Here is a 24649-nt window from a genome sequence, read left to right as displayed (position 1 = left end):
TTATTGCTTTAGAAGATATTAATATCCTTCTAAGGGAAGAATAAATCAATTTTAAACATGACCTTTTATAACAGTGTCACTCCATGCAGAGGACTGGCCAATAAGAAAAACATCCACCAATCAAAAACTGGACGTTATCAAATTGCACAAACAACAGAACTCAAAATATCATATTAGACTGCAAATGTTTTCCTTTCACATTGTTCATGATGTATCATATAAATATAAAAGATTGTGGAAAACTCCAATGTGATATGATTTTCATAACAAAGATTAGGCCTATTGATTTACCAGCTTTCGGCGTTTAGAACGTAAAATAGTGCCGTAAATTATAATTTTAATCCTTTAGTTTTAGCATAGATCCACTAGAAAGGTCTGAATGTGTGATCCCAAGTTGTTTTCTAAAATATTTTAAGATAGATGTATAAATATAGGATAAATGTAAAGCGTTGCAAGCGATTTCAAGATAGACAGTGAACCAATCAGTGTGTTATGTCTTTCGGTTACCTTGTACAAATAAATTAATTTGTTTTACGTTATATAACATCATTTGTAACGTAGGCCTAGAGCAATTTACGACAGTGTGCCATAGTTCAAGTTTGTAGAAACAATAAAGAACGAAATAATTTACTGCTGTTCCGTGAACTAGATGTTAAAATATTTTCATCAGATATATTTAAAAGAACTCGCCAACCTAAAAATGGTTTTACAACAACACAAGACAACTTAGGTGATATATTGTAGAGTGATGTGAAAGCTCCCTAAACACAAAAATCAAGCAAGCCCATAAAAATTCAACAACAGCATTGCCTTATGAGTTCTATATTTGTGCGAAAGGTATCAACGAAAGCGAATTATTAAGGTCATAACAGGTGAAATAAAAATGAAATCTTTAAATATGCATTCATTGTATAATGACGTCTAAACGTACTTGATAACTTAGTTTAATGGTAGGCCTAAAATTTGTGACAAAAATCACGTTATTTGCAGATATTTCCCCACATTCCACTTAATTTGTAACAGCGCCTCTAGTTTTATATCCGCGAGAGAAAAATTAAGACAAACGTAGGAGAAACCTTACCCACCGTTAACGTGATATTTATCACAAAGGTTAGACCTCTTGCGGTTTAACGCTTCGCTAGTTTTCGACATTTAAAACTAGAAGTTACAGTGGAACAAAATATCACCATTATTGTACAGTTTTTGCCAAGCTTTAAGATTTCTTTCAAACCCCGAAAACCTTTCGTACCAGATGTATTAAATACTATTTATTATCAAGGTAATACAAATTCATATATTTTTTTGTTGTTGTTGTCGGCTTTTCATTTATTGTCACTAATCCAATAATCATTCCTGTTTCGGTTCACGTGGTTTACCTAACGAATCTCATAATCCTATCACCAGTGGCATACAAAAACAACAAATCTAAACACTTTTGCTTCTGTCGTCAGGTGTCGGATTCGTATATCTTGTTGGCAATCAGATTCAAGCATAAAAACAAAAAATAAAACAGGTTCTTCGTGTTTTCACGTTCGCTATTTAGCAACTACTAGTTTTTGGTTTGGGACCTTGAATAACAAAGACTAAAACAGTCATCTAACGAACCGACCAACCTTAATTTAATACATTACCCAACGTCCACTGTGCTAGTTAGTCTTCGGCGCAAATATAATGTTATGACAACCAGGGGCGTAGATTTTTTACACACGATGGGGGGGAATGATTTTTGCAACCACTTATGTGGACTGTTCAATTTGCAAATTGGTAATCTCTGATTACGTGAACCTAAAAGCTGTAAACATGCAGTCACAGAATAATCTTGTTGCAATGATACTTCAAGGTTTCCATGTAGGTTTGTATAAGTGACGTGTTGTGAACAGTTTTCAAAATGTTAATAGAATAATTACAAATGTGTCACAAATTAACTGCCACATGAATTTATTCCTGCACACTGCACAGTATAAAAGATGGCCATTATACTTAACAAGGTTACTAATAACTTTCATTGCATGAATTAAGTTTTCAAATATTAATAAAATTAGTAATTACCCTTGATAAGTTTATATCTACTGAAAAACTGTTCATGTTGTTTGATAAAAATAACTAAAATGGCTTTGCGAACTCTTGAAAATTACACATCAGTACAATGTAGCACATAATTATTCATATTTTTCATTGAAGTAAGATTCATTTAGTCCTATAGTCTACATGTTCCCAAGCATAGACCTCCTTTGTGATAATCTGTTTATGAATTCTTTCATAAGCTCTTCTATATTTATCTTGTCGACCTCATCTTTGTGAGTGTGACAAACTGCCACATGGTTGAGATGTCACTGAGACATAATTGACCTTAACCACGTCTTCAACCGTCTTAATGCACAAAACCTGCGTTCACGTTCGCAGCTGGATACTGGACATACAAGCAAAATTTTCATAAGAAGAAACACTTCACTAAACATCTGCTGGCTTGTTTCATGTATTTTACAGTAAGCATCCTTTGCACCTTTCAGAGATACAGCTTTTCTTCACAAACAGCGTGTTGGACACAGTGAGCGGATGTATCTAACTGGACCATTGTGGCTGTCTGACGATACAATATTTTTAAAGATTGTATTTACCTGACCTCTGATGCAAGATATTAAGTTCATGTACCCACTGGATAGAATCTCGAACACATTCACAAGCTTCAACTGCATGTTGCATTATTAAATTAGCCTTGTGTACTCTGTAGTGAAAAAACAAAGCTGACGGTTGCTTCGCTTCTCTTTTATTTTTGCCTGGCATTCACTGTACGCACCACTCATGTTAGCGGATCCATCATAAGTTTGTGATCTTAATCCTGACAGTGGTAAATTGAGTCTAGTCAGTACATCAAGTATAGTCGAGGATATTATTTCACCAGTTGTATTGGAAACACTGTACAAACCAAGAAATGTCTCATGGACGTCAAGGTTTTCATCTACGTATCGTACACATATTGCTTCCTGTTCGGCACCTGTAACATCTTGAGTGCCATCAACCATTAATGCAAAGATTTTACTTTGCTGCACTTCGTGTGTTATGTTCCTCAGTATTTGATGGCTGAACATCTTCATTATTTCATTCTGAGCCTGGTGTGATGTGAATGTGATTTTCTTTGACAAGTAGACCGCCAACTCAGGATCTTCCTCTTCCAGAAGCTTCATTAACTGCAGGAAGTTCCCCTCAGTATCAGTATGTCCACGTAATGCTAAGCCTTGACACAGTAAGAAATGTAAACTTCTGAATATTTTGGCTAGACTTCTTTTGTATTCTTCCTGATGCTTCTTTTTACCATCATGTAGCTGGATAGTCACTGGACTTACATCAAGTGAACCTTCTGGAGATGTAGCGAATCTGTGCTGAGAGAAGGATTGGTGTTCGTTGAATTTCTGTTTCGCCTTTTTCCAGTTGCAAAATCCAGTGAATATGAAGGTATTCTCCACTGGCCTCTCCAATTTCCCTGTAAAAAAGGCCTTTATTTTCCACCTTGGTACAATGAAAGCATATGATTTTTTGAGTCTGATTGTCGAAGTGCAGCCATGGGAACTCATCAAACAACTTGCCCTGGAAGTTGATATTTTGAGATTTTGCTTTCTGTCGTGGTATTAGTTGTGCATCTGGATGGTAAGGCTTTCCACACTGTATCTGTGGAGTGTCAGATTTTTCATTACTGCACAAACTTGTTTCACAACTGTCTGGTGGTTCATGATGTGCAATAGTTGCATAAGCATTTTCAGACTCGTCCTCTGATGAACATAGTATTTCCTCTGTATGGCAAGTTTCTATTCATTTGCTTGAGGTTGTTGGATTATCTGCATCTGCATTGTCACTTGTAGTACTAGTAACTGGCTTGCAAAACTGTCTAATATCAGAAAGTTTCAGACGCTTGTTTGTCATAATTGTCATCTGTTTCCCAGATGATTTAACAGGCTAAAATACAGTCTTTATTGAAAAACGCTAACGTACAACGAACGAAGATAGATCAGAATGGAAGTAGGACTGAACTGTACAATGTATTTAAGTCGAACGCGCGAACCTCACAGTGTCCACCGAGCCGACTGACCGCCTGGGCATCGCTGGTACAATAGTGTATGCTAGTTACAACACAAGTAATTGCAAGTTTCTCGAAAAATACTTAAACAATCACAACTATATTATATTCCTGTTAAAGCTCATCAAAAGGCAAACACGTTGTGATATAATGTCTGTAAGCACGTCCATTAAATAAAAATAACTAAACAAACACTAGCAATACAATACGAGTAGAGGTTTCAAGCCGTTGAAATCGCTCCTTTTGTGTTCTAATTATACAAGAAAATACAATATTTTTACTATCTATGATAAGAGAATATATTGTTCTTTTACCATAAAGCACCAGCACTTTAATCTGATAATCTGAAATTTCATGGATTAATGAGGGCCACAAACACAGGCCTAATGAGTCCTGTTGTAAAATCGAGGCTCAGACTAAAGGGAGCGGAGGGGGTGATGTAGGGCGCGTTTGGATCCGAGCGGCTTGAGCCTGTCGTTAACTGTACACTAAATGTACACTATGGTCAGCGCCTTCAGCAGCTAAGGAGAGTAAGGAGTTCGACAATAAAACCGGCTAGACATGCATAAGAACAAATGGCGTCGGAAAACCGCTCAATATACACATAAGATTGATGCAGCTACGAGCTACAAATGGCCTGCCAGATCTAGATCACAGGAGTTTACGCTTGGGAGTAATATTTTCGAATTTCATGCTCTGTTCAATCTGTTGTGATGAAAATTTTACTTAATCTTACACTACGTACAAGACGTAGGTAGATTCTGTGATAGTGCTTGCAAGCCTTGCATGTATACTTAGGCCTACTGACTGATAATTACAAACTATCGCTTAGATTGAAAAGCTTAGAAGCACGCCTATATTAAAGATGTACATTTCGGCTACTGAAAAAGCCTACATCTAGGCCTAATTATGTAATTCGATTGGTAAGAACACGACAATCAAAAGAACAAACACACAATTTGTAGGCCTGTGATGCAATAAAACAATTCAACAGACCAAACTGTAGGGGGGGATGATTGTATGCACCATACCCCCACCTAAAATGAAGGGGGTGTATCTCTTCCATCCCCCTTCATTAAAATATGATTTTCTATTTACTTGCCATAGGCTCGGTGTGAATAATCCACATTTACACTATCAATCTGTAATATATATGTAAAGCATACACAAAACACAATTTGATCAAATTATAATACGCGGTTTTGATAGCGTGGGTCAATAGTTTAGCGCTTTGTAGTAGTAACTGGACGATTGCGAGTTCGAGATCTTGTTGTGTCCTCGGGCTACACTTTAACCCACTTGCTTTAATTTACTCAACTGTTTGCTGAGAGTTAACCTTGAAGCAGGGGTTTAAAATCATAGGTCTTATATAACCTCAGAAAACACGACAAAGATTTAAACTAAGTACAATTCATTATGATATGTATATTTGTGATAACGTAGCTCATACTGTAACCCGTATTCTTTCTTGCCAAGGTGCAAACTCGTTACTGTAAAACTGACCGATATGTGGACAGACAGAAATAGAAACGATAAAATGAGGAAAAGACCATGAAACATAACTGGTAGACAGGCGGTCAAGAAGTGGGAAAGAGTGGGATGAATGACTGCATAAATAAAAATGTAAAAATTATTTCATTACGAATCACATAGCGAGACAAGCAATAGGCCTAAGGATGTGAAAGTAAAGACAGTTTGCTAGCACTTTTTCTTTTCCAGAACACCGTATCAGAATGTAAAACGTCGTACACAAATCACAAATTACTTACTATCGATTAACGTGGCTGCTTATAGAGGGTAAATACCAATAAATAAAAACTATGTAATGCTAGCTGGACCTATAAGTATTTCGCCAGGGACCGCTAGCATTACTGATTTGTAAGCTAACCTACGTTTAAACATTTCCTTAAATTTTGACAAATAGTTAATAGTATAAGCGTTTAAACAAATAATAAAACAATATCAAGTGAATAAATAGAAACATAATACAACAATATTACTTCAGTTGAAAAGAAATATAAAACTTGTTTGTTTTTTACAATTTTGCTCTCTTAACGAAACAAATTTCTCTCGTGGGCAAGATACTGTCTGTGATATTTATTAACTGTTTTCTCTTGTGGACAAGATACTGTCTGTGATATTTATTAACTGTTTTCAGACCAACGTTCGCTCTGCAATGATACATATACGTTCCAAAATGACTGTTTAATACAGCTCCTGTTTAAAGCAAAGGAATATATATAACTGAGACCACACACCCAGATAATGTTATAAAATTACGAATAAATTCTATAATTATTTGTCTGGACATTAAACCACGCGATTGTTGTTCAGCTGCGTTATATCGTGCTGTATTAGTTAAGGGAATTCCAGATTTATTATTCTTGTTAGGGGTAATGTTCAGCTGTTTCAGAAAGGAAAAGTGTCCAGATGTTTTGTGAATAGATGTTGTCTAGCTGTTTCATGAAGCGAGTATTCGACTGTGCTAGGAAAGGATAACAGCCAACTGTTCCACAAGATATATTACCCTAAACTTGTTTGTGTTGATTATAAAGTACTAACTGTATTATACTATTTAGATTATATGATAACCTTTACACTTTTCTAACACATCGTATCCATCTGTCTTTATCACATTTCACTGGATTAGAGGGCGCTATCAAGATGTTTCTTAAATTGAGATGTTTGATCTTGTCTCGTTTCTTAAAATATTTAGTGAAATTTTACAAAGAATGAATACGAAATTATCCTGAAATATGGGAGCCAGGATTGAATGGTTTTTTATATCACAAATTACACTTTTATAGAAATTACAATATTGAATAAATAAATGGTGAAAAGAATAGCTATAAGTCTTTTCAAAAGTGTTTTAGAATTGTTTATTTGTTATAAAGATTATATATTTCATAAAATACAGAAAAGCAGAAGTCATTGCTTATTGTTAATCACAAAGCTACACAATGGGCTATTTGTGCTATGCCGACCACGGGTATTTAATCCCAATTTTAAGCGTTATAAGCCCCTGACTTACCGCTGAACCAATGGGGAAAGCAGAAGGCTGTGAATATTGGTTTCTTTCTCAATGTTAATTTTCCCTATTGTTGTGAAGTAAGTAGAGAACTTATAAAAGTCGACTAATATGTCGTGTTTAGGTATATTAGGAATCATCTGTTAACAGACATGATGACATGATAACAAGGTTAGATCAAGGTCAATCTCTGATAGTATCTCTCTGAGGAAAAACACATCAATGCAAACAATGTTGTGCACGACGACATTACCATTTAAAAAAACGTTGTTAAATGTGTCAATACAAAAGTTGTAGTGCACGACGACATTACCACATCAACGCTGCTAAATACGTCAATACAAAAGTTGTAGCGTACGACGACATTACCATTTAAACGTTGTTAAATACGCCAATACAAAGGTTGTTGTGTAAAACGACATTACGACATGAACGTTGTTTTCTTTATTAATTTTGCATCAATTTCTGTAATTTTAAAATAAAACTAATTCGCCTCAATATGGGGTAAGTTATAAAATTATGCAAGCCAGAGATAGCACCTGAGTAATTGTGGTTTCATCTTTACATCACGACAACAGAAATGATATAACACCCTCATACACCTCATTCCACACCTGCTTACAACAATAGGTTTCGTATCATTTATTTTAAATGTTGCGCAAAGCTACACGAAGACTATCTGCGTTAGCCATCCATAATTTAGTAGGGTAAGACTAGAAGGAAGGTAGCTAGCTAGGTATCATCTCCAATTGCTGATTCCTGGGCTACTTTTTTAATCTACATGTAGTGAAAATGATTGTAATATTATTACGTTCCCACGGCTATAAGCGTGAGCATGTTCGGTGATGGGGATTAGAACTCGAGACCCACAGGTTGCCACTCAAGCTCCATAACCATCAGGCCTACAACAACAAGAAAACCAAAACTTTCGACTGACCATGTTTAACGAGCAAGGACTATAAAGTGACGAGAATGTTTGTCAAAATGGAGTAGTGATAGTAAGTTAAACAGCATTTTCATGTTAACCTGAATATGACCTTAGGAGGTCGAAACGTTATTCTATATTTTATTTCAATTTAAAGATTTAATACCCATACTAACTGTCTTTAGAATACATTTTTACTTAAGTGGGTTTCTCATCATCATGAAGTATTTTACGTTTTACCCTATGAGCCAGTGTAAGACGACCCTGAGCAACGTAAACGTATTTCTTTGGAGACTGGTGTACAGGATGACCTCTGTTGTCAAGCAAATCTAGGATATTATTTTTGCAAAGAAATTCTTAGAAGTTATTTCAAAATTGTTCTAACCTCCGCTGTGAGTGATCAGTACAACCACAAATGTGTTTTTATGTTCTTCAAACACTACAGACATCTCAGTGTTGTAACAGATTTACTCTTATACGTTTATTACGATACATACGTATGTTTCTATTCAGTTTCCTTTTTGCCTGTAACCTATATTTTTGGCTGAGTACTGCGCAAGTCTCGCCTGTTCTCGGAATTTGTAAAAGGTTTTTGAAAGTAAAAGTCAACAATGTACTATGTGTATATATAATACAAGTGATTGCCAGTATTGTTGCCAAGTGAACTTTCAAGAAACTTGCGTGATTTGTATAAAAGCAACGAGCAAAGACAAGATGTTATTATTACTATTATTCGACAGCTACAGTCAGTGTGCTATAGGCCTAGAAAGCTGTAATTGTGATCAACATCTATCAATTAGAAAACTACAGTATTTGACCAGGAACGTTTACAAAGTTCGAACATAACAAACTACTCCACTTTAGCGAATTACATCGGACGTTATTATTTCTACGAGGGCATGAAATACCTTTTCTGGAAAGATTCAACTTCTATCCGGTGTGAGGACTACTCAAGAAAGTTGTTATTTCAAGCGAGGTGTAACAATATCAAATCAGAATTAATTTGCTCGGCATGGACCTGGACCATCGATAAGTATTCTGTTCTAGACTACTGTATATAAATCATTTGTAATTACTATAACTAATAACCGTTATTATTAATTGTATTGTTTTCATGTTTGTATATTAAAATATATTTATGTTAAAAAAAAAGAAAAAGAAATTGTATGTATCAAGCTTATTGGCATATAACATAAATTTGATATAAATGAACATTTAATTAACTACTAAGCTGAAATTCAAATTCCGGGTATTTGAGACAATAATAAGTAACAATGTGACGTGACGTAAGTCACGCATGCAATAAGAACTTTACAAATATTTCATCAGAGATGAGGGCCTGGCATGGCCAGGTGGTTAAGGCACTCGACTCGCAATCTGAGGGTTACGGGTTCGAATCCCTGTCACACCAAATATGCTCGCCCTTTCAGTCGTGGGGGTTTTATAATGTGAGGGTCAATCCCACTATTCGTTGGTAAAAGAGTAGCCCAAGAGTTGGCGATAGGTGGTGATTGACTAGCTGCCTTCTCTCTAGTCTTACTCTGATAAATTAGGGACGGATAACACAGATAGTCCTCGTGTAGATTTGCGCGAAATTTAAAACCAAAACTTTTTCTCTTACAAAACAATATTAAACCTTAAGACATAGTGGTGTACCATAAGGCGTTTATAAAATTAGTGTACATTACAGAAACTAAGTTTTCTTATATATTATTAGAAATATTTTAGTATGGCAGATGAGATTAATACATATTATATAAACAGTGTACTGATTAATTGTAAATTGCATGTGATATAAATAATTTCTAGTTCTGAAGCATCGACACAAGTAATACAATTTCAAATATATTAGCAGATGTCGCAATTTCAACGCACTTTCTCAGAAAAGCAGGAAAAAAAAGAAGGAGCATAGTTTAGGTTAGATATGGTACCAACTGTAGATTTCTTATCTCTGAACCTCTGTGTAAGACGAGTTAAAATCAGGCATTGTTATAAGAGTAAAAAATATTGTCTTATACACCAGCAAGTATGGTGTTAAAGTTGTAACACGCTAAATTCAGTAGGTTTATACATAATTCGGAATAAATACAAGTTAAGGTAAGTTGCATTGTCGATGAAGATATCATAGAGTCTGTTCATTTACTGGAATTATCTAACAGGATTTTGAACTAAAGATAATAAGTTGGTTTAAAGTTCTGAGTGTAGTATAACTTATTTTTATTATTGAATTACGACAAAATGGTTGTTTGTTTGGCAACACAAAATTCAACTAAAATAGTAATCTTCATCTTGAAACTATAGATGTAACCAACAAAGATCTGACATTCTCACGGACTCTATAGAAGGAATAGTGCTATGGTGGACTTTTCAGTTCAAGAAATTGACACGTTATGTGTTTTGCCTTCCGGCTGGGTAAATACACTTGTGACTGTACAGATAGAAACAACACATTTACTAAAGCGTGAAAATGAAAAGAAATTAACTGTTGATCCCATTGTATCTAAGTAAGTTCAACTTGGGAATACAATGTGACAGACTCAGATGGGAATACACTGGTATAGAAGTAATCTCCCAGGAACTGAAAACACACCATCAATCATACCCTCTGCTATTTCCTGGAGCATCTCTAAAAGTGTGTACAATTTGGATATATATACCGAAGTTAATGTGAAAATTACTGCACGTGCGTAACGGATATTTTCCCAAGGGGCCACAGCTACCAGTTACTTGCTTTCTGTTTCTCCGATATGTAACTAAACAATAAGAAAATCCTACATCGTATTTTACGGCTACATTTGTTACTGCTCTTAGTGGCACAGTGGCATGCCTATGGACTCACTAGAAATCGGGTTACGATACCTGTGTTGGGGAGAGCACAGATAGCCCATTGTGTAGCTTTGTGCTCAATTCCAAACAAACAAGAATTTGTTATTACAAAGTGACAATATTCGAAAGTTGACATTCTACAATATAGTAACAGGTGTCATGCCCTCATTTTGAACAAATGTTGTCATTTAATAACATATATTCAACTTAACTTTATAAAAAAAAACCTTACTTATTTACCATAACTTTCAGTTCACAAAACTCGCTTTCTTGTTCAATATAACCATACAGATTTGTAAAAGAATTACTAAACCAACGAAAAATATTCCAAGAATTACGACAGCAAATTAGGCCTACTTCATATTCACAGTAACATGAAGATTCTTCTTAGCTCACGGGTCTCTCAATCTAAACCTTTACATTAGCTGTATGCTAAAATAGTGAACTTAAAGAGGTTCTCTAGCAAAACAATTTTTCTAATATTGTCTAAAATCGTAAAGGTTATCTGATTTGTAAAATCATGTTCATAAAACTAACCCCTAGCTACAAAACATAACGGTAAGTCCTATCACAAAGTACATAATTGATAGGACTAACATTTAAACAAGATAAGTTAACGATTAAAATATGTAATCATTCCTACACTTCAAAACTTAAAAAAAAACAAAAACTTAAATGTCTGTGTTATAGAACAAAACAACATTTCTCATGGCCATGAAAAACAGATAAGAGGTAGTAACAGATATTCCAATATAAATTAAACAAAAATTAAGTAAAGAAGCTCAGAACAAAAGTAACGGAAAAATCATATTACACAATGTTTAGAGTAAATATCAAAAACTTATATTGTTTTTAATTTATATTATGCCTTGTCGAATTCAAAAGTTCCAAAAAATAAATTCTACTTGGATAACAGTAAGAAAATGGAGCAATCAGTACAACAGTTAAATTGTCCACGTAAATAAATCGATTCAAGCATTTCTTTGCATGGTTGCAGAAAAATGCCATGCTAAAAATGACTACTAATAACAGTTACAAGAGTGTACAGTAGTGCATTAGACAGAAATGTTCCTTTCTGCACACTAATTAAAGGTCGCCCATGTCATACTCGGACCGCTCAGCACTGGGGGTCACACGCGTTAATATATCATCAATATAGATAAAAAGACCAAATGCACGTCACACAAAGAAAAAACTATTCCTTATCAAATATGACTTTACTGTTTTGTGGAACAGTTTGTATCACATGACTTGTACTTATTAAACATGACTTTCCTAGTCACAAGAACAGTTTGTACCACATAACTTGTTCTTATAAACTGTTCTAGGGACTAGCAAAGTCATGTTTAATATCACATAACTTGTTCTTGTTAAATATGACTTTGCTAGTCCCTAGAACAGTTTATATCACATGACTTGTTCTTATTAAACATGACTTTGCTAGTCCCTAGAACAGTTTGTATCACATGACTTGTTCTTATTAAACAGTTAAATACCTGAATATCTCACCTTCTTATCTTATACCAGTTAAACCCGAGTTTTGAAGAGCCTGGTAATCAGAGATAGATGTGTTATGACTAGCAGATCTAGACGTATAAATGGTAACTGGAGATAGATATATGTATGATAATCAGATATTGATGCGTGGTAACTAGAGCTAGTTGTGTGTTGGTAATCAGAGCTATATAATATGCAGTGTCTCATATTTACCAGGACTCAGTGAGAGACTTCAACATGTGTTCAGGGTATAACCTACCTCTCACACATCACTTACAGCATAACCCTTTTGGCACATGAACGTTAAAACACCCATATATACAACAGATCGGAATAATTTCATTTATAAAGTAACCTGCAAATGGAAGAAAGGGCACATGTTTATTCTTCTTACAGCAAAGCCACAGTCGGCTATTGGCTGTGTCCACTGAGAAAATCAATCCTCTGATTTTAGTGTTGTGGAATTATGGATGTCCCAGCGTTGGACCAGATGGAAGATTTATATTGGTAAAACTGGGTGGCTGTGACACAAACAAGACTTTCCTGTATACAAACCTCACATATATTATAAAAAAAAACAACGTTAAGCCTATATTAGACAAAGAGATAAATTAAAACTGTAACTTGTATATGTTGTTTGCTTTAATTTAGTTAGTGCTAAACATTACCATACTTAAACAATCAGTAAAAATGTTTTGTACGACGTAAAGTTTGACTTTTTTAAAAACTATGAAAACCTTTTAATATAGTGTTGTACAAAATGTATATTAAACTATATTAATATAGTGTTGTACAAAATGTATATTAAACTATATTCTCATCCGCTTTCTGTTGACATCCGTTGAAATAAACAACTTGCGCGTGCAAAAAAAAAAGATAGTAAGACGCGCGCGATTTCACGACAAACAAAATCTGAGTATTATTATAATAGACGCTATTACGTTCATAAGAGCAATATTTTCCATCAGTATCGAAACGTGTATCGAAACATGGTCGTTGTTGTTTTTATAAAGTTTTGTCATTACAACTGTGCATTTCTGTTATTCGTTAAAAGAAGTGACGACCCCTGGTGTGGTTCGATAGCTGACTCCATTAAAATAATTTGTGTTGCATATATTAATGAAGTGAGAACCCTATTTTAATAGTTTTCTTTCTAGTAAGTGCATACCATTCTGGCTGTGCGAAAATCGTCGGAAAAAAGCAGTAGAAACAACAGAGAAACAAATTAGTCTACATTCGCATGTTGAAACAGAAGGCTGTTCCGATTGAAAGATTAAAGTTCAGCGACTATTTTCCAATTATACCAAATTATTCTTAGTTTTATAAATTGTAACTTATAGTATATATATATAAGATGGTATATACTCACATGGAAGTTTCTCATTTCACTAAATTTTGAAACATGGCCAGGTGGTTAAAGAGCTCGACTCGTAATCTGAGGGTCACGGGTTCGAGTCCCCATCACAGCAAACATGCTCGCCCTTTCAGCCGTGGAGACGTCATAATGTGACGGTCAATCCTACTATTCGATGGTAAAAGAGTTGGCAGTGGAAATCGATAATAAGCTGCTTTCCCTCTAGTCTTACACTGCTAAATTAGGGACGGTTAGCGCAGATAGCACTCGTGTAGCTTTGCGCGAAATTCAAAAATAAAGACTACTACATGAGTAGGCTCATGTGGTTATTTACTGTGAAGCAGCCTATGTGTAAGTCACGTGGTGAAAGGCCACCTGTATTTCTGTGAAACATGCACTGTCAGGATTCTTGTCAAACTAGTTACACTAGAATAAAACTCTTATAGCAAGGGGTTGGGTGAAAACAGGGTTTCCTCAAATAACATGCACGTTCTCCGATTATTACTTTGTTTTCTGGATTTTTTGATAAAATTGTTTATACATCCGAGTAATTAAAGAGTGCTATTTATACCACACATACTTACAATTACTGTTCAAATACAGGTTTTCACTCACCTTTACAACTTCTTCATGTAAAGTTGACATAAGGAATCACGGCAAAGCTGACCAAATATTTAGAAGTGACTTGAAACGTGTGGTTATGTGACTATACAGACACGTGTGGTTTCATGAATAAATACATAACTATACATAAACGTGTGGTTACACGACTATATACATAAACGTCTGGTTACATGACTATATACATAACTATACATAAACGTCTGGTTACACGACTGTATACATAATTATACATAAACGTCTGGTTACATGACTATATACATAAACGTCTGGTTACACGACGATATACATAACTATACATAAACGTCTGGTTACACGACGATATACATAACTATACATAAACGTCTGGTTACATGACTATATACATAACTAAACATAAACGTGTGGTTACACGACTATATACATAACTATACATAAATGTCTGGTTACACGACTATATACATAACTATACATAAACGTCTGGTTACACGACTATATACATAACTATACATAAACGTGTGGTTACATGACTATATACATAAACGTCTGGTTACACGACGATATACATAACTATACATAAACGTCTGGTTACATGACTATATACATAACTAAACATAAACGTGTGGTTACACGACTATATACATAACTATACATAAACGTGTGGTTACACGACTATATACATAACTATACATAAATGTCTGGTTACACGACGATATACATAACTATACATAAACGTCTGGTTACATGACTATATACATAACTAAACATAAACGTGTGGTTACACGACTATATACATAACTATACATAAATGTCTGGTTACACGACTATATACATAACTATACATAAACGTCTGGTTACATGACTATATACATAACTATATATAAATGTCTGGTTACACGACTATATACATAACTATACATAAACGTGTGGTTACACGACTATATACATAAACGTCTGGTTACATGACTATATACATAACTATACATAAACGTCTGGTTACACGACTGTATACATAATTATACATAAACGTCTGGTTACATGACTATATACATAACTATACATAAACGTCTGGTTACATGACTATATACATAAACGTCTGGTTACACGACGATATACATAACTATACATAAACGTCTGGTTACATGACTATATACATAACTAAACATAAACGTGTGGTTACACGACTATATACATAACTATACATAAATGTCTGGTTACACGACTATATACATAACTATACATAAACGTCTGGTTACATGACTATATACATAACTAAACATAAACGTGTGGTTACACGACTATATACATAACTATACATAAATGTCTGGTTACACGACGATATACATAACTATACATAAACGTCTGGTTACATGACTATATACATAACTAAACATAAACGTGTGGTTACACGACTATATACATAACTATACATAAATGTCTGGTTACACGACGATATACATAACTATACATAAACGTCTGGTTACATGACTATATACATAACTAAACATAAACGTGTGGTTACACGACTATATACATAACTATACATAAATGTCTGGTTACACGACTATATACATAACTATACATAAACGTCTGGTTACATGACTATATACATAACTAAACATAAACGTGTGGTTACACGACTATATACATAACTATACATAACTATACATAAATGTCTGGTTACACGACGATATACATAACTATACATAAACGTCTGGTTACATGACTATATACATAACTATACATAAATGTCTGGTTACACGACTATATACATAACTATACATAAACGTCTGGTTACACGACGATATACATAACTATACATAAACGTCTGGTTACATGACTATATACATAACTAAACATAAACGTGTGGTTACACGACTATATACATAACTATACATAAACGTCTGGTTACACGACTATATACATAACTATACATAAACGTGTGGTTACACGACTATATACATAACTATACATAAATGTCTGGTTACACGACTATATACATAACTATACATAAATGTCTGGTTACACGACGATATACATAACTATACATAAACGTCTGGTTACATGACTATATACATAACTAAACATAAACGTGTGGTTACACGACTATATACATAACTATTCATAAATGTCTGGTTACACGACTATATACATAACTATACATAAACGTCTGGTTACATGACTATATACATAACTATACATAAATGATCATTTTCTTGTTTTTGTTTGAAAAGTGTTTTTCTGTTTCGTTAGATCTCCCGAAAAACTACTTCAAACCAAATTGTTAAGCTGACAATAAAATTGTAAAAAATTTTCTTGAGCTATAGATTTCAAAAGTATTAACAGATCCCTCTCAAGACGTATACAGTATCATATTAAGCACGAGGCTGTGACGTTAAAAAATATGACGATAACTCAGTAATTGATATTTACCTCCTAAAATGTATTCTAATTCAGAGGTGACGCCCCTTCACGCTGAATGATTTTCACAAGTGACAATAGCATCAAATACGGTAGTTTTTCTGCTTGTTTTTAATCAGTTTTTCTTCCTTAAATATAGGCAGGAATTGTTTTCTTTTCTTTATGTGTTTGTTTATTATTTTTGGGTTCTACTGGCAAAATGACGCGTTCCCCAGCCACCGTTTCGCTTCCCAGTGTTCGAAAAACATTGTTCTAAGTGTAAGAAACGATCTAATAATTTCCAATATAGAAGTCCAGTGGGTGACGAACGTTCATAATATTTTAAAATATGAGTGCTCGATGTGAGAACTAGCACTTCATCTAACGTTCTTCTAACGAAAATAGTACAGTATAACATTGAGAACAAATGTTGGAAGGTTTTAATGATTCTTGTCAAATACATATTAATTTGTGTCGCATTATCCTTATAGGGTAGATTCGCAATATCTTTATTTTATAATGGGCCCGGCATAACCAGGTGGTTAAGGCACTCGACTCCTAATATGAGAGTACCGGGTTCGAATCCCTTTCACACAAAACATGCTCACCTTTTCAGCCGTGGGGGTGTTATAATTTGACGATCAATCCCACTATTTGTTGTTAAAAGAGTAGCCCAAGAGTTGGCGATGGGTGGTGATGACCAACTGCCTTCCCTCTAGTCTTACACCACTAAATTAGGGACAGCTAACGCAGATAGCCCTCGAATAGCTTAGCGCGAAATTCAAACCAATCTTTATAATGAGCATTATAATGACACCATGACAAAATTGTTAAGCGTTATTTATATACCAGGACAAAGTTGTCAAATATTTTCACTGAAGAAAATTATTCACTTTGTACACCGTACGACTGAAGTAATGAAATATGACATAGAAATAATTAAAATGTATTTTTTCTCCTGTACTTTTCACATTGTATTCTTATTTAAATATTTTAATATAATCAACTTTTCATAATGTCGTCAACATAATGGACACTGAACTTACTGATGCACAGATCCCAGAAGTCCAAGTCTATTTCTCTAATATTTGAGGAGGGCAAACTTGGGACAGGACTTACTCCATTGACAAAAGAGGAGGAATCATCTGACAAAGAGGAAGGTCTGTTTACTGGCTCTACTTTTACAGGCAGCATACCTAGGTGAAGTTGAAGTTCGATATCTCAGGGTTTCCTTTTGGTGCTTCAATCTACCTTGTTTGTTTGAGTCTGGCTCAGTCAGCACAACACGAGATGATCTGGGTTGTTCGTTTCTGTCTCCAGCCAGATTAGCTTGGTGTCAACTCGAGAAAACGTTAAGTGTTCTTTATACCACGATGTACAATAAACAGAAAAACTTTCTCTTGTGAAATTATATTTTTATTTTACTTATAGTATAAAACACGTGCTAACTGACTTTATAGTTTGTATCGCTGCTCTGATACATACTATAATTACAAACAGTTTTCTTAACCAGCTGAAGCAGTTGTTAAGAGTCAAGTGTCTTCTGTCTGTAAAGATTCCTACCCAAATGATCTGATCATTGACAGTTAAAGGAAAACTAACAAAGAACTTGAGGAAGTTCAAAAGCTCTGTAACCACTCACAGTCGATGTAGCAGCCGTTCGAAAACAATCGAAAATACAACAGCTAAGCCTGAATTCACATCAACACTTACTTCTAATACGATCAAGGTGACAGGAGGCCTTACTTAACAGATTTCGGTCTGTCTCGAGTTTCCTTACATGGAATGTTCGATCCGTGCTAAACCAATCAACACTAATGTGAAAATATCGATATTATCCGGTGTCACGGCCAAGGCTATATTGCGATCAATAATGTTGACAACTACAGACATTCGCAGCTTTATTTTTCGTATTAAGGTGTAGAACTAGTGACTGTCGTCTTTACAAATATATGAATCAGTGGCGTCGAGAAAACCCACTTGTAGAGAAATACATATGCAAAAACGGCTCGTTTGGTTTGAGAAAATATATGAATTCCTTTACCAAGCTGATGATTTCGTTGACTATCGTATCTCACTTTGATTTCACGTACTGGCAGAGCAACTTATCAAGTTAACAGTTTCCTTGGATTACACCTTTCCTGGATCTCGTATAACTGTTGCTAGTAACAATGGACAGTCTTTTTTTTTATCCTTAGAAAACGCTCATTGTTTAGAAGTAGCAGGTAAACACCGCTTGTATCTGAGTGAAATTCTACTTTGGTTGGGTAACGATCATCCTTCTTATACGTGACTTCCACTAGTGTGTTTTCCCGGGCTTTCACCTGGTCATCCACTTTCGATGGTTCATGAGCAATATAGGCTCCTCTACTGCACGTGCATAATCTGAGAACAGAGTGTGTGTTTTCATTTAGCAAAGCCACCTCGGGCTATCTGCTGAGTCCACCGAGGGGAATCGAACCCCTAATTTTAGCGTTGTAAATCCGTAGACTTACCGCTGTACTAGCGGGAGACTGAGAATAGAAGGAAGAGTCAACTTATTGTTTAATATGGGGTTTCTTAATGGAATTCATAATTCAGTTTCATTTGATAAGTTACTATCCCATTTCCCGAAATTCCAGAAGTTATTATACGTCTTTTACGAGATGTATTACTTCAAATCACCTGGTTACAAGAAGGTGTGATTATACTGTGTTTTTATACGCACACATCTGGCTTACTTTTTACATTCTCACGATACACGGCTGGTAACATGTATCTTCATCCGCACAAGGCATCACACTCTTTTTCATCTAAATCATTTACTACCTTATTCTACATCACCTGTTCACCTTCCAGTACACAGACCCACACGAAAGTCAAAGACTATTTTCGATACTTGTTAATATACTTCACAGATAGAAGAAACGTGGATCAACATGTCCCACCTTCGCATCCAACCATACTCTAACACTACCTAACTATTCAGTTTGTTATTTTTAGTTTATTCGTTGACTACCTGAACACAGACACCGTAAACCGTAGGGCTGCTCTTCTCTGATATAATATTAGGAGTTGACAGTCACTTTTATAACAAACTCGTTGTCCCCAGAGTGTGTATCACGATTTTGTGGTAATGGAACACGAACATGGAACTTTGGAATTCATAGTCCAACAAGCTAATAATCAGATAAAGCCAGGTCAATTATATTGTTTCTACCTAACAAAAGAAAATGAATTGTAGCAGAGACGATGGTGATAGTTTCTATGAATTCCATACTTCACTTAAGAAAGGTTTACTTCAAAAAGTAACAGTCTACTTCTCTTTCATTACGAAACCTATCAATCCACGATCCACAGAGATACAGACGTCTAAAGTTTGATTGTTACTGAAACGATAAGTCTAACCATCATATCTGTCCTTGTTTCACGTGGTTTTTAATTTGCCTTCTCTTGCCCAACTTTACACCATATTCGCTCTCTTTTGCTTAATTACTCAACGTTCACGATCGCTGATATGAATTACATAATCGTAAAGGTGGTTTAAACTGCGGATAGAAACAAGTGCTAATAGTTTAAACTGCGGATATAAACGAGTGCTAATAGTTCAAATTGCGGATATAAATAAGCGTTAATAGTTTAAGCTATGAATATAAACAAGTGCTAATAGTTAAAGCTGTGGATATAAACAAGTGCTAATAGGTAAAGCTGTGGATATAAATAACTGCTATTAGTTTAAGCTGTGAATATAAATAAGTGTTAATAGTTTAAGCTGTGAATATAAATAAGGGCTAAATAGTGAGCCAACAAGGTTTACGAGTTTATAAAAGCTTATGATCTAAAGGTACAGTAACTATCTGAAAATCGTTAAACAGGATACATGAGATTTTACTGAAAATCAGATGGTAGTTGACTTTTAATGTTTTTATTATATTTTAGACGCAGTAGGATTTATAAAAAGAAAAACAGGTGGCGCTAATGAGGAATTGTTTCTTTGATGACTTACCCGCGAAACTGCTGAACTAGTCGTTCCTAGTTGTAAAGTGATAGACTAAAGGTAAAGCAGTTAGTCAAGAAACAACCAATCACCGCTAATACTTGGGTTAGACTTGTCAGACCGAATAATGGGATCTGACTGTCACTCTTATAGCTCACCTAACCTACGCCCTAAGTGCGGAGTGCAACTTTTTGGTTTATCACTAACAGGGCTTACGCACCTCCTACCCTCACACACACACACATACTAACAAACATGTTACGAATTACAAACTACAACTACGTGAAAATACACATAACTCTATCGTGTTCAACAGTATCTACGTGGCAACGACCTTGTCTAGATAACAGGAAACTACGCCATTCAACACCCCAATTGATTGGTTGCTATAGTTACATGTAAACACAGCTGTGAATAGCAACACCAAAGATAGTGATTATTTTACATAGAAGGTCGAAACGTTGTTCGCTCTCCTATGTAAAATATTTTCTCAACCCAAACGAGCCGTTTTTGCATATATATTTCTCAACAAGTGAGTTTCTCGACATCACTAAAGATAGTGATTGAAACAGTGAATTATCTCAGGCTACCGTGAAAGCGTTATACTTTACAACACGGAAATTACAACTATATTTAAACATTACATGTTAAAACATACACCTAACCTACAGGGGTAAAGCAGTATGCGGAATTACAACGATACAACCCTGCATTCGACAGATTTCGTGGACAGAGCAAAGATAGCCTATTGTAAAGCTTTGAGCTTAGTTACAAACAAAACATACACTATATATGTTTACACATCTTATACAACACGTCTTAATAAAGAGAAAAAAATAGCCTGCCAACAGCATCGATACTACGAGGAAAGATAGAGATTTACTTTATTCATGTGTCGGCTGTTGTACTGTATCTAGGAGATATACATATTTACTTTATTCATGTTTCGGCTGTTGTACTGTATCTAGGAGAGACACAGATTTATTTTATTCATGTTTCGGCTCTTGTACTGTATCTAGGAGAGTTACAGATTTATGTTATTCATGTTTCGGCTGTTGTACTGTATCTAGGAGAGTTACAAATTTATTTTATTCATGTTTCGGCTGTTGTAATGTATCTAGGAGAGTTAGAGATTTACTTTATTCATATTTCGGCTGTTGTGCTGTATCTAGGAAAGTTACGGATTTATTTTATTCATGTTCTGGCTGTTGTATTGTATCTAGGAGAGTTATAGATTTATTTTATTCATGTTTCGGCCGTTGTCCTATATCTAGGAGAGTTACAGATTTATTTTATTCACGTTTCGGCTGTTGTACTGTATCTAGAAGAGTCACAGATTCATTTTATTCATATTTCGGCTGTTGTGCTGTATCCAGGAAAGTTACGGATTTACTTTATTCATGTTTCGGCTGGTGTACTGTATCTAGGAGAGATACAGATTTACTTTAGTAATGTTTCGGCTGTTGTACTGTATCCAGGAAAGTTTCAGATTTCTTTTATTCATATTTCGGCTGTTGTATTGTATATAGAGGAGACAGAGATTTATTTTATTCACGTTTCGGCTGTTATATTGTATATAGAGGAGACAGAGATTTATTTTATTCACGTTTCGGTTGTTGTATTGTATCTAGGAGAGTTACAGATTTATTTTATTCACGTTTCGGCTGTTGTGCTGTATCTAGGAGAGTTAGAGATTTACTTTATTCATGTTTCGGCTGTTGTACGGTATCTAGGAGAGTTACATATTTACTTTATTCATGTTTCGGCTGTTGTACGGTATTTAGGAAAGTTTCAGATTTACTTTATTCATATTTTGGCCGTTGTACTGTATCTAGCAAAGTTACAGATTTATTTTATTCATATTTCGGCTGTTGTACTCTATCTAAGAGAGTTACAGATTTACTTTATTCATGTTTCGGCTGTTGTATTGTATCTAGTGAAGTTACAGATTTATTTTATTTATGTTTCGGCTGTTGTATTGTATATAGAAGAGACAGAAATTTATTTTATTCATGTTTCGGCTCTTGTACTGTATCTAGGAGAGTCACAGATTTATTTTATTCATATTTCGGCTGTTATGCTGTATCTAGGAGAGTTACGGATTTCTTTTATTCACGTTCTGGCTATTATACTGTAGCTAGGAGAGTTACAAATTTATTTTATTCACGTTTTGGTTGTTATGCTATACCGAGGGAAGATACATATTTATTTTATTCATGTTTCAGCTGCTGTACTGTATCTAGGAGAGTTACAAATTTATTTTATTCAAGTTTCGGTTGTTGTATTGTATCTAGGGAAGTAACAGATTTATTTTATTCATGTTTCGGTTGTTGTATTGTAAATAGAGGAGACAGAAATTTATTTTATTCACGTTTCGGTTCCTGTATTGTATCTAGGAGAGTAACAAATTTATTTTATTCATGTTTGGGCTGTTGTATGGTATCTAGGAGAGACACAGACTTATTCTATTCATGTTTTGGCTGTTGTACTGTATCTAAAAAAGTTACAGATTTATTTTATTCATATTTCGGCTGTTGTATTGTATCTAGGAGAGTTACAGATTTACTTTATTCATGGTTCGGCTGTTGTATTGTATCTAGGGAAGTTAAAGATTTATGTTATTTATGTTTCAGCTGTTGTATTGTATATAGAGGAGACAGAAATTTATTTTATTCATGTTTCGGTTGTGGTATTGTATCTAGGAGAGTTACAGATTTATTTCATTCATGTTTCGGCTCTTGTACTGTATCTAGGAGAGTTACAGATTTATTGTATTCATGTTTCGGCTGTTGTACTGTATCTAGGAGAGTAACAAATTTATTTTATTCATGTTTTGGCTGTTGTACTGTAGCTAGGAGAGTTACAAATTTATTTTATTCACTAGAGAGTTACAAATTTATTTTATTTGGTTGTTGTGCTGTACCTAGGAAGATACAGATTTATTTTATTTATGTTTCGGCTGTTGTATTGTATATAGAGGAGACAGAGATTTATTTTATTCACGTTTCGGTTGTTGTATTCTATATAGAGGAGACAGAGATTTATTTTATTCACGTTTCGGTTGTTGTATTGTATATAGAGGAGACAGAGATTTATTTTATTCACGTTTCGGTTGTTGTACGGTATCTAGGAAAGTTTCAGATTTTCTTTATTCATGTTTTGTCTGTTGTACTGTTTTATCTGTTGTACTGGAAAGTTACAGATTTATTTCATTCATGTTTCGAATGTTGTACTGTATCTAGGAGAGTTATATATTTACTTTATTCATGTTTCGGCTGTTGTAATGTCTCTAGGAGAGTTAGAGATTTACTTTATTCATGTTTCGGCTGTTGTACGGTATCTATGAGAGTTTCAGATTTACTTTATTCATGTTTTGGCTGTTGTACTGTATCTAGGAAAGTTATAGATTTATTTTATTCATGTTTCGGCTGTTGTATTGTATATAGAGGAGACAGAAATTTATTTAATTCACGTTTCGGTTGTTGTATTGTATCTAGGAGAGTTACAGATTTATTTTATTGACGTTTCTGCTGTTGTACAGTATCTAGGAAAGTTACAAATTTATTTTATTCATGTTTCGTCTGTTGTACTGCATCTAGGAGAGTTACAGATTTACTTTATTCATGTTTCGGCTGTTGTACTGTATCTAGGAAAGTTTCAAATTTACTTTATTCATGTTTCGGCTGTTGTACTGTATCTAGGAGAGTTACAAATTTATTTTATTCACGTTTTGGCTGTTGTACTGTAGCTAGGAGAGTTACAAATTTATTTTATTCACGTTTTGTTTGTTGTATTGTATCTAGGGAAGTTACAGGTTTATTTTATTCACGTTTCGGTTGTTGTGCTATATCTAGGAGAGTTACAGATTTATTTTATTCATATTTCGGCTGTTGTGCTGTATCTAGGAAAGTTACAGATTTACTTTATTCATGTTTCGGCTGTTGTACGGTATCTAAAAAAGTTTCAGAATT

At 34.6% G+C, this 24649-nt stretch overlaps 1 protein-coding gene across 5 annotated transcripts in view; it reads right to left on the bottom strand.

Moving 5' to 3' along the window:
* LOC143252449 (ecdysone receptor-like) overlaps positions 1–24649 on the bottom strand; it is a 120865-nt gene that overhangs the window by 26551 nt on the left and 69665 nt on the right. The window contains exon 1 of one of the 5 annotated variants that reach the window (XM_076504576.1): positions 17749–18043. The exons of the other annotated variants lie outside the window; for them this stretch is intronic. Within the exon in view, the coding sequence (XP_076360691.1) occupies positions 17749–17896 (148 nt within the window). The 5' untranslated portion in view covers positions 17897–18043. Of the gene's footprint in view, positions 1–17748; positions 18044–24649 lie in introns of those variants that run through there. 5 annotated transcript variants of the gene reach the window in all.

Source organism: Tachypleus tridentatus, chromosome 6, assembly GCF_004210375.1.
Source record: "Tachypleus tridentatus isolate NWPU-2018 chromosome 6, ASM421037v1, whole genome shotgun sequence".
Lineage (NCBI taxonomy): Eukaryota > Metazoa > Arthropoda > Merostomata > Xiphosura > Limulidae > Tachypleus > Tachypleus tridentatus.
Note: the sequence above shows the minus strand (reverse complement) of the source record. Positions and strands in the feature narration are given on the sequence as shown.